This window comes from Leuresthes tenuis, unplaced genomic scaffold (genome assembly GCF_036924035.1).
Source record: "Leuresthes tenuis unplaced genomic scaffold, fLeuTen1.0.hap1 SCAF_9, whole genome shotgun sequence".
NCBI lineage: Eukaryota > Metazoa > Chordata > Actinopteri > Atheriniformes > Atherinopsidae > Leuresthes > Leuresthes tenuis.
This window is the reverse complement of record NW_027325363.1, coordinates 12,058,292-12,070,699: the sequence shown is the minus strand read 5'-3', so window position 1 is coordinate 12,070,699 and position 12,408 is coordinate 12,058,292. Positions and strand designations below refer to the sequence as shown.

At 37.0% G+C, this 12,408-nt stretch overlaps 1 protein-coding gene across 1 annotated transcript; it reads left to right on the top strand.

Annotated features, from left to right (window-relative positions):
• On the top strand, positions 1-8,354 carry aadac (arylacetamide deacetylase). Its single transcript, XM_072392337.1, has 5 exons — positions 1-579; positions 1,769-1,997; positions 2,547-2,616; positions 3,611-3,782; positions 6,732-8,354. Exons 1-5 carry the CDS (start codon positions 439-441, stop codon positions 7,356-7,358), a joined length of 1,239 nt encoding a protein of 412 aa, XP_072248438.1. The 5' UTR covers positions 1-438; the 3' UTR covers positions 7,359-8,354.
• Positions 8,355-12,408: the final 4,054 nt, after the last annotated feature.

Below are 12,408 nucleotides of genomic sequence, written 5' to 3'. Positions count from 1 at the left end.
AAATGCATAAATCAAAGTTAAATCTTTGCATCGGCTTCATTATTGTACAAAGTTTTGTCGCGCGTCCTGTGTAATCTATACACCATTAGAGGGCACCTGAGGAATGTGCGTGGCCGGCCAAGGTGGGACGGTTCTGCCTCGTGAGCACACAGCGTGCGCGCTCTCTCAATACCACTGACACATTAATTAATTCTGCTGCTTCACGAGACAGACATGCATTATAGAACGCGCATAAGCAGCGAGGAAAAGCCCCGAAAATGCACGGCGATAACCATCAAATGACACCAACCTCGTGCTGTAACATTTAACTTGTCTGGTTCTAAAACTGATCCTGAGCGTAAGCTCTGTTGCGCACCGGCGTGACTTTTCAGCAAGCGCAACTAAGAATCCATCTGCGTTTGTACCCTGCAGTCAGTGACTGGGGACGCCCGCTGGAAAATGAGGTGGGGAAGCATAATAGTATTCGTCGCTCTCTGCTCTTTTACTGCTTATTATATTTACGAACCAATTCCCGAGGAAATAGAGGAAAGATGGAAACTCATGCTGACCAACTCTTTCTTCAGAACTCTCAGTCACTTGGTAAGAAAACCCTTTTTTTTTCTCTATCTTGATTGTAGGTCTGCTGGTGTTCACAGTTCCTTTGAAAAAAAAAAAGCTTCAGCATGGAGACGTTTGTATTAAGAGCTTCTGCACACACATACGTACATATATATACATACATATACATATATATGTATGTATATACAGTGTCTATTGTAAATGGTTTGGTTTAGTCGTTAGATGTCATACTACGAATTGTTAAAATGAGTTGTCTTTATTCTTTCAGAGAGGGCAAGAATGTAGGTTAAACATTGTTTTTTGCTGATGTAGATATACATGCTGGTTACACCAGATTATGTCAGATGCTAATCCATGTATTGTATAGTCCTGCTCACCTGTTCTAATAATAGATCCTATTAAGGAAACTCACCTCAGTTTGTAAGCATTAGATGCCTGTGGTTTACTATCTGTTGTAGTACAGCTAATAGAAGGGTATAGAATAGGTTTGGATACATGGTTGTAACATCACATATTCATACATAACGGCTAGAGTTATTAGAGTTAGTGTAGTCTGAAATACCTAAATATGTTGCATAATTTTGAATATATGTTCTAAAAGATTTCAGAGTGAACAGAAAGAAATTCTTCTATGTAATGTTGTCTAAAGTCAGACCTTTAGTATTTTTACAAGCTGAATTCAGAATGCTCTTACTGTAACCTTATGTATGAAGTATTTTTGAAATGATACCCCAGCAGATGATCACATCAGTTTTGTTCTTTGACATTTCAAGACTACATCCGTCTTCTTCATTCACACTGATATGAATGACTGATTATATATACTGTATGTAGAAAGGACTATCTGTTGAGTTCTGCTGGGGTCACAGTAATTGCGTATCAGATGATCAGCTCAGTCATGCTTTTACAACTTGTCTTTTAGCTGTGACTTCTCAGAATAAATGACCTTAGGAGACTGTTGGCATTTACCGTGGCAACATTTATGTGATTATTAATTTTCCCTCTCTTCCACTTATAATAGTTTCGCATTTGTGGCCTCTCTTTTTTTAGAATATCATGTTATAAAGGGGATTGTTTACAGATAGACTGGATAGCAGTGCCTCTCTTTACAATAAATGAAATAATAAGTCCTTATGTTTTTTGTTTCGCAATGACAAATTCTGTAACTCTTCTTTGCTGTGCCTCAAGTCATATCTGTTTCCCTTTTCAGGCAAACCTTAGTGAATTACTGGGGCTGAAGGACTACATGGGGGTGATGTATGTCATTACTCTGGTTGAAAGGATTGTACCTGTGTCTGATGAGCATGTCAAGGTGACAGAGGAAAAATTTGATGGAGTGGAGGTAGTGCTCTACCAGCCAAAGCACCAGGGTGGTGACGATGATCTCAGGAGAGCTGTCATATACCTGCATGGTGGAGGATGGTGTCTGGGGAGTTCCCGTAAGTTCATGGTTTAGTAGATACTTGTCATCTTGTTATTGCACTGAATTGAAGCTTTGTGAAATTTTAAGTATGAAAAGAAAGATGACTGGATGTGTAACTCATTGTTGTCATACATTATGGTCATCCTTTGATCAATATGACTATTGACGGCACAAGTCCATACTGAAGCCCAATGAGAGCTATTATTATGGATTCATTAATAACGAACAAACTATCAAACACAAGTCACAAATCTCTCAGTTTCCTAAAGAAAATAACATGCCTTATGCTGGAACGGTGGGAACCTCAGAGGGTGGTTTCCTTTGCTAATCCAAAATGTTAAGTCATGACACGCAGTTTGACATGTTTCATGCTGTTCTTGCAATCTGCTGAATGGCTGTAACAACTACAGAGGAAGCACTGCAGGGCAGGATCATCTCTCATTGTGTTGTTTTTCATTCACATAAGCTGATCAAGTCCTGTCAGAACAGGAATGGATGAATCCATCATTGTTGTTGTTTTACAATCACTCGTCTCATTTTTGCTTTTCTTCTCTTTTCTGTACAGGGATGAGTCCATATGATCTCCTGGCCAGAAAAATTGTCACTGAGCTTGATGCAGTTGTTCTGTCGGTAGAGTAAGTATTTCATATTTTAACTGCAGTTATATGCAGATGCAACAGCATCATATTGCACAAACTGTAAAAATAAGTTGCTCAGAAAACAAGTGGTTTAAAGTATTGCAGGTCCAGGTTATGGGTTCATAACTCCCATTACTTGGCTATAATTATCCTTCTTTATTTGTTCATCTCTGCCTCTCATCTCTCTGTTATTGTTCACAGTAATGATACAGTAGAGTGAAGCTAACATGTTTTCATTTGGGACTTGATAGGTCAGAGGTCCGACTCAAACTCTATCAGGCCTCCAACTTTCTTTTCCCACTGTAATTCACTTCTCTAAGTTATTCACTGTAATAGTTATGTGGAAGATAACTACTTGATTAACTTTATTTTGGATTGACTATTATGAGTTTGCATCAGCATATTGGTTTGGGGTGTGTGTAGTATTTCCTTATCTGCCTAATCTGAATTCCTGTCAGGAGTTCAGGCATGTGTAACAATAGTAGAGAAAGCATTTGTCAAAATGACATGACAAGTGAATATTCAGTGAATATAACAAAACAATTTTGCACAGCTGCCATTATGCATCATGTTATTTTCCAGATGTCTTTTCAGAGGATATTTCATTATGCTATTTTAAAGAAAATAGAGAAAAAATAACTGATTATTTTGTGACTTCTTTATTGATTTTTTCCAAATACTGTCAGCTTAGTTTATAGGGGCTATAAAATAATTGTATCATGCCAACACTGACTACTGGCCTTTGAAATGAGAAAGACCATTCCTGTTTGGTCTTGTCAATTTAAATATGTAAGAATATAACTTTGCTAACAAATAGAAGAATAGTCACAGCCTTTGCATTGTGTATTAAACTTTAGTTGGTCATCAGTTTTACCCTTGAATCATCATGATGTTTTTTTTGGGGGGGACTTAAAATTTTATCAGCTCTTGACTTTCGTTGTTCATATTTGTGTATGGCTCAGCTTTAATCTGCTCCATTCTATCTCTTCAGGTACCGACTTGCCCCTGCTCACCACTTCCCTGTCCCGTATGAGGATGTCTACCGTGTGGTCAAACACTTTCTCCAGAAGGGGGTGCTGGCCCAGTATTCTGTGGACCCAGAGCGTGTTGCTGTGTCAGGGGATAGTGCTGGAGGAAATCTTGCAGCTGCAGTCTCCCAGCAGGTACTGAATCTTGACCTTATAGACTCATCTCTTTTTCTGGTTCCCATGAGAACTTTTTGAACACAGTACACAATAAGCCAGTATTAGAAACATAACTCATTGGAACCACAAGAGCAATTGTTCTTTACCTTTTGGGGTCAGTATGAGAAACTTCCAGGATTTGATGGTAATAGAGACTTTATTTTAATATCCAAAATATATAATGTAATTTGATATAATATGTTTTCACTTTAGGATAAATAAAGTATTAAAAAAAGTGTTACATTCACAAATGGTTATCCCATTCAAATGATTTATGAGTCCTTTAAAGATAGTGGTTGGGAAATTTCCTGAAATGCTTGATATAACTACTACACACTGAGGAGCAAAGCAAGATAGAGCTGACTATTGTTTACTACTGAGAGGATTTGTTAGACTTAGCACTATTTGCTATTCTAGCTTGCGCACAATGAAATATCCTGGCCAAATTTTGTATTCCCCTGATAACGATGAGACAGAGAGCAAGAGCATGGAGGAGAGCGTTTAAACCATCCCAACCTTATTTTACCATGGGTAACTTCCTCTCCTTGTCCAGCAAGACAGATGAGCCGAAGACCCTTACAAGGAGCCATATTGTTTAATGGGAGAGCAATGAGTTTCACTGGGATTCGACACTGTCCCTGATTCTGATGCCAGCATTACCAACTTCCTGATATTATGGGCTGACAGGGATCCTGAGGCAAGTGGAAAATGGAAAGAAATTGGACTTTCTGTGCTTATTAAAAACAGATGGTGTTGCTTGGGGCATGTTATTATTAAGAAATAGATATGCGACAAGGACATAGAACCCTAGGAGTTACTATTAGACCTGAAAACGTTTTAAAACTGAAAGCTAATGACACTCTGTAAGGGGTGCAGATAAGAAGCAAAGGCATGACTAAGAGAGCTGAAAGAGAAGATTCATGAGGGGAAACAAGCTGCAGGTATAGATGAAATTAGTCCCATTCTGCTCAAGACTTGCACCAAAAAGCTGTGCGGAGTTTTTTTACAGAGGTATTCAACCTGATCCAACGTGTACAGATCATCTCTCCTCAGTGCTCTGTCTCTAGAAAAAGAGACAACCCACTGATCCAAATGACAACAGGAATATAGTCCTTATCTTACAAATATTCCACATCAGACTCACCCAGCAATCCTTTAAAGCTTACATAAAAAAGTCCGTTCTTGGTGAGGATGACACTTTCATTCTCATGCTCCAAAGGGTGCAGGTGCATTTAACCACCACTTCTACAGAAGTGAGGCTCATGGTGAGGTTTCTTGGTGAGGGGATAAGAAAGATGCAGGTTGAGTTCGAACTACTCTACGAGGTAATAAACTGCATAGCCTGCACACCACAAGGTGTCATGTACAGGCTCAAGAGTTCTGTTTCTGGAGCAGCATAGGGACACCACAGAGAACTGTATTGTCCTCATTCCTGTTTACTCATTATGCAAAAGACTTTAAGTATGACTCAGACAATTGCTCCTTCCAAAAATTCACAAATGACTCAGTCTGTTATTGGAGAATTGAGCGGAGAAGTTTGGCTAGAGACTTTGTAGACTGGTGCACCCCCAACAACCCAAAACTCTACATGGCAGATTCCAAGGAGATGGTGGATGATTTTAGGTGGAAATAATTTTAGAAAACAGCTCCAGCTGCCATTTTCTGCACTGAGATGGAACTTCTATTCTGACACGATTACCTTCGAGTGCTAGACAGTAACCAGGATTGGAGTGGCAACATGAAGACACTACCTTAAAGGAAGCTACATAGACTCAGGTTTTTGGACATCTAGGCCTCTGCTGCGTTTTTGAGGCAATTTTGGTTAATTCTCCACTTTGATGTGCTGATTGTACATTCACAGCAGACAACTACTGAATTTTGACACAAATTTGTCAAAATTGAAATCTTCATTCCATGAGCATCAACAAAAGTAAGCAGGAAGCAGAGTTTACAGTGCTCTCAAAGTTAAACTCAATACATAATCCAAAACGGCAGCTTTCAGCAACAGGCTGATCCCTGCAGCTGCAAAGGGTCTTTCCTGCTAGCTGCCTACACACTTTTCAAAGGATACAAATAATTATTCAGTTATTCTCAGTTGAATTTATTACATATAGTGACAAATCAAAGCAAAAGTCATTCCCATTGAGCTATACTTGGTATATTGTGGGACAAACTCTTTTAACAGGAAGAAACACCTGGCAGAACTAGGTGCAGTGAGGGAGGTTGGCCATCTCTCCCGACTGGTACGGGTGAGGAGGAATCAAAGAGAGAATATAATAATGTGGAGAAACAACAAACAATATAACAACAAACACGGTGCAAGAAACCTCATATCTGAAACACTTAGCCTACCAGAAAAGTCAACTTCAACATTTGACCATAACTGTCACTGTTTGCATTTTGCAACTATTTACAACTTGTTGAGACTCTTTTGCCACATCTAACACTAGAGTTAAAATGACTATTTAGCACTGCAACGCGTATAAGATCATACCTTAAGATAGCTCAGTACCGTTAGCATCACCTTTGATGCTAACAGTGTTCTGTGGTAGGTTGCATTTATTTCCAGCACGTCACCAAGATGGTGACCATCAGGAGTGAAGTGAGAGAAGTTTACAGAATATCAACTTTTTGATCAAGGCACATTTCTCAATGTGAACCCATTTACACTCTCTAAGTAGCAAGTGTAAGTACACCAGTAAACAATTTGAGACAAAATGATCAGTTTAATTGCTATTATTAGCTAGACTGACAAATAGGGAGCAATCGAATTTATGCAGTGCTTCTTGTAAACAATCCTTACTGGCAGATTTGATCAGATGATACAGGTTTATTTCTATAAAATGTTCCTGTGGATAATGATAAACTCAATTCTTTTTAAAATGCTACTTTGTCTTTAATGTAATGTGTCTTTGTCTTTCTTCCCAGTTGCAAAAAGGACCTGGACAGCAGGTTAAGTTAAAGGCTCAAGCACTGATCTACCCCGTACTGCAAGCGCTGGACCTCAACACACCTTCCTACCAACAGAACCAGGACATGCCCATTCTGCCCCGCACACTCATGGTACGATTCTGGAGTGAGTACTTCACTAGTGACAAGACCCTCTTCAGAGCTATGATGGCCAACACCCACAACAGCCCCGAATCCTCCAACCTACTAAAGTTTGTCAACTGGAGTGCTTTTCTACCAGAGACATATCATAGAAAATACAACTACAGTGCCCCAGCAGTGTCACAGTCAGTTGGAGGGCAGGTATCTGGGATGGATGAACCGTCTCGATCTTTTGCTGACCCAAGAGCATCACCGTTACTGGTTCCAGATAGGGACTTGCACTCTCTACCCAAGGCCTACATTCTGACATGTGAGTATGATGTTCTCAGAGATGATGGGATCATGTATGCCACCCGGCTTCGTGCTGCTGGTGTTGAGGTGACACATGAACACTATGATACAGGATTTCATGGAGCAGTGATGTTCAACATGTGGCCAACTGACTTCCTGATTGCCCGTCGCATGGCAGACAACTACATCAAATGGCTTAAGGAAAATTTGTAAAACTCTTGACTATTAGTAGTTATTTCAGTGTTTCCACACAATGCACTAGTCTTTGGTTGTGTGCAAGTCTTTGCCATGTGGTGTTTAACTTTTTGGTGGTGTATTTTTCTTTTGTCATGCTATTTCTATAGTTAACATGTTTTTCCTATCAGATGAATTTATTACAAGATATTACATTATATCATTATGTCATTGTAAAACTTTAACTGTAGACAATCATAAAATGTTGTATGGACTGCTTTTTTTTTCTTGTTTGATAGCTTGCCCTGCATGGTGCTCAATGTTATTACTTCTCACCACTGGACCTGCCATTTGATCTAATATCCATTGTATCAATATTGGTACTAGTAGTTGGTAATGCATACCAATAGATGTGTGACTATCCCTTTAGGGATTTACATATTTCATTCTAAATCTTTGCAAAGCGGGAAAGGATTTACTTAACAGGTCTTTTGGCCAAGGTCAACATTTATCCCTGAGCGCAGCTCTATCTGAAACCTAAGATTGTTTTGAATTCTTTGAAATCTGAAACCTAAGATTGTTTTGAATTCTTTGAAACCATAACTCACTTATGGTTCCGAGCCCGTGTCAAAAATTGGCAAGCGGTATTGTGTTAAAAACAGCAACACAACTTTTCTCATGGAAAGACAGAGTTAGTCTTTTAAACCAAACAAAGTTATACACCCCAATTATGGCTACAACATAAATGGAATTTTTATTTCTTTGGAACATCTCACCACTTCATGATATCAACATGGAATCTGTTCGCTTTTTAATTTCTGCTAGCAGTGTACCATGACACTCGTTAGCTACCTAGTTCCAAACCAGTGAAATCCACATTCCACACAGAATACTGGTAACAAACTGATGCTTTTCATCTTGCATATTGGAGTCATTAAGTATAGCTTAGTGTGCTGTGGCAATATAGCAGAGAGGAATAGTTTTTCGAAACAAATATCATAATAACTTATATATACATATACATATATATATATACATATATATGTATATATGTATATACATATACATATATATATATACATATATATATATGTATATATGTATATACATATATATACATATATACATATTTGAGCCTTAAAGTTCACAGAACATCTCTAGTCTTAGAGTTTCTAAAAAACAATTTAATAGCATGTGTGACTGTGTGTAACTTTGTGTGTTAACCCTTGTATTTGTTTAAGAATGATTTCAATATGTGTTAATATATGTAAAAAGCAATATATATATATATATATATATATATATATATATATATATATATATATATATATATATATACGTATATATGTAAAAACAGCTTTGCAGGGGATGACCCAAAAATCATTTCATGTGGGAACAAGAATTGTGGTCATTGGATTTGAAATTTGACCTTTTTCATGTTGTCATTTATAAGCTAATATTAGGTCCAGTGTAGACCTGCTTTTGAGACATTGGGTGTACAGTATGCAGTGACACAAATGCTGATACTGTTAGAGGAAGTTGTGAGTACAAGACCAAGTGCCAGTTTGATGATGAAATTTGTAGCGTGGAGCAAAGTTTAGACAGGAGAGTATAGCGCTGGTAATTTACTGTTCGATTATCTGTGATTTGCGTATGTATAAGTCATTTGTTTGTTTCAGTTAGGCTTTTGTCCATAACCTCTTCTATGACAAAGACTTAGCAAAAATGATGTGTTTTTCTATCCTAAACCCAAATATTCTTGTGAGCTGGCGATTGTAATGGGTAATGTGTGCAAAGCTCTTGTTTATATCTTATCTCTCTGTCTACAAGTGAAATCATCCTGTGACTTTGCACACTAAAGAGCTATCCTAAAAATAACATAATCTTCGGTTAACACTATTGATTGAAACCTAATAGGTTGCAGTTAAATTATGAAACAGCTAAACAACTATCAGCTCTTACAGTTTTACAGTTATTTGAATGCATGAACTTTTATCTGATAATGTCTTTTATATATTGTATATATATATATATATATATAGATACACAGTATCTATATATATATCATAGTAGTACATTTATCATGCAGCTTTTAACACAAGCTTAACAGAGAACCATAGCTCTATTGCTTAAACACTTCTACATTCTCAGCTGTAAATATGACTTTCTATTTGTGTCTTTGTTTCTCTCATGGAAAGTGTATTTGCATTATTTTTAATTTCAATGTTATCAGACAATAAAATTACTTAGTCTGACTCAGAAGTGGTACATATTGGTACATGATAGTGCTGTACACACATACAAACAGATAACATGTTGTAAACCATATCCTGCACAGGTTGATGCAAACATACAAAACTCATTTGACGACTGTGGTGGATAAGCTGAGGGAGTGTACAATTTGATCTACCAACATACTGCAGACTGTGTTCACAAATCTGTCTCCGAATCTTCCATTGAACACACCTACACACTTTCCATCCAAGAGGTTGGAAAAACATGTTGTTTTTCTTTTTTTCTTTTTTAATAGCAGAAAAGAGGACACATCAGTGTGAAAAATCCATTTATACAAAATGATGATTCAAATAGCGCAACCTTGCAAATCAGGAGACATTAAACAAAACACTTCACGCCTCCAGGGATCAGAGTGTAAATTCTTAATGCTACACTGTGTTTGTCATGTTGTTTTTTCATCCCAGCCCTTTATTCTTGCAGGTATAGTGCATTTAGATGCAGTTTTTCATTCCTTAGTGTAAGGAAAATACATTTAATGAATAGTGGTTTGTTCCCAAATTCCTTTTCTGCATTGTAGAGCTAATCACAATAATGTGAGATGGATTATGGCAAACATTTCCAACAGAAACTTAAAAATGTATAGTGGCTTATACACAAATACTCTGTTAATGCACAAAGCATTGCATAAGTGAAAGTAAGAATGGGAATACACACTTTGTTTGAACAACAGGTTTAGTGCAACATTGTTTATCAGGCTTGACAGGACATGATGGCATTTTAAATAGCAAATATTGAAAGATTAATAGTCAAAAGCTGTGTAATGAGCATGTGATCTTCAAGACCCTTACAGCCTCTGTAGCCTTGGATTTCTGAACTTTAATATTCCCAAAGTATTATTATACTCGATCATCAAATTAAATGTAATATAAAGCTGTGGATTTTTTTCATTTATCCTCATATACTTTCTGACAGCTTTTTCTTTGTTGCTCTCTCTCAACACAATTCTTGTGCTTTTTATGATGAAACTTCAAGTGCACACATGGAGCAGGGCCCGGTATCTAATCTTTGCTTCTTTTCTTTGCTCATTCCACGGGAGATTCTTATCTAAATGAAAAGATGGACCAACCATGGTGTGACTTGGCATGACTGAAAAAAAAAACCCGAAATCCTATTTGTTTTTATTAAAGCCATGTAATGTGTTTAATGAGAGTTCAGAGCTTTAGTAATCACCATAGGTCAGTAGGAGGCCAGTAAGCCTCTTTGGTAGACGACTCTAAAAAGTACCATATTACTTTATATTAGCCGGTTTTAGGAGATAGGAATATGAATATTCTCAATGCTGCAACAAAAAACTGGTTTAGCAAGAACGAGAGAAAAATAATGGGGTGGTTCAAATTTAATGTTCATGTTTCACATATGAAAGCTGAAAGAGGAGGGAAAAGTGGGAAGTACTATACTATTGTGACCTTAAAGTTCTTTGACATTGACTCTGTAAAGAAATGTGTATTTTACAATAGAAAAAGTTTTTTTGCTTATAAATCAGCCAAATCAAAACTTTAATTCTCTGTTCTAAATTATTCACCCATATATAGCTACAGTACACATGTTTTAGCCGAAGTCCTGACAGTACCTGGGAAACTGCACATCTTTTATTAAAACATTGTGGCGCTTCTCAAGTTGAACCAAAGAAGTCTGCTGATGACTCACCAGTAAAGGTCAAACTGAATGCCACTACAGTGCTCAACTTGCAAGCTAGGATAACCTAAATCCCAGATAAACAAAGATAACTGAGGATTTTTAGGGAAGTCACACAATCCCCTCATACTGAGTGAAGTGTGAAAGATAGCTAATTCATTTACAATCTTCTATTCCAGTATGCACTTAACAATATCCAGGGTTTTAATATTTCACAGTACAAACAACGGATGATGAAAAACTATTCATCAGAAGGATTTGAATCATTTCCACTGACACTGATTGAAAGAGTTAAAGTCAGCTTCATACAATGTATCATTATATGAATAGAGAAGATTGTCTCTATTGTCTGCTGTCTGGTATTTGTCATGTTGTCACTTCCTACAGCAATGATCAGCTCAGAGATTAAGAAGTGACAGTAATGAGATGATGAAGCAAATGTAGGAAAGTTGTAGCAACCTTCAGGGGACTTTTTTTCTTTGTGTTTTCTTTTATGATTGTTTGTGCTGCAGTCTGGCACAACATCACATTTTAACTACATAGTTATCAGGGCCAGAAGATATAACAGTGTCTACAGAAAATAAAAAAAAAAATGCTATTAGGTATATTCATATTTTTTCACAATATTTTCTATATTTTTTCAAGAACAAACCACAGCATCACTCATGTGCATATGATTGTAAATAGATGCATTATAATCATGATGCTGATGAGAAGGTAAAAATGTTGTGGGAAAGATTTCATTCGGTAGCACCATAACTTGCAAAGAAGAGAGCAGCAGTGGAGCAGAAGAGGAACTGAGAGAGCCTTATAACCACGCCTAGAATGTGGTTCTGCTGCTGCACTTAAAGAAATGTATCTCCATTTATTGTATGTTTTGACTATTTTTAGCAAATTAATTACATACAATTGTCTATGAAGACACTTTTGAACCACAACTGTTCAAAAGTGTCAATCTATGGTCAAAAGAAACACACTCAAGAAAATAAAACGAAAGCATTAGTGATGAAATATTTATGTAAGACTGTAAGATTTTTTCAATATGTATAATAAATAGACAATATGATAGTTTGAAAATATTTTAATCAAAACACAGCTGTTTGTTTGACAATTAATCGTCAGCTGAAATTTCATCGTTGTGACTACCTTAATCATGGTT

Coding starts and splice junctions, on each gene's coding strand:
- aadac (XM_072392337.1), top strand. CDS start 439: ATGAGGTGGGGAAGCATAATAGTATTCGTCGCTCTCTGCTCTTTTACT. Junction 580..1,768: donor TCAGAACTCTCAGTCACTTG/GTAAGAAAACCC, acceptor TTCCCTTTTCAG/GCAAACCTTAGTGAATTACT. Junction 3,783..6,731: donor CAGCTGCAGTCTCCCAGCAG/GTACTGAATCTT, acceptor CTTTCTTCCCAG/TTGCAAAAAGGACCTGGACA.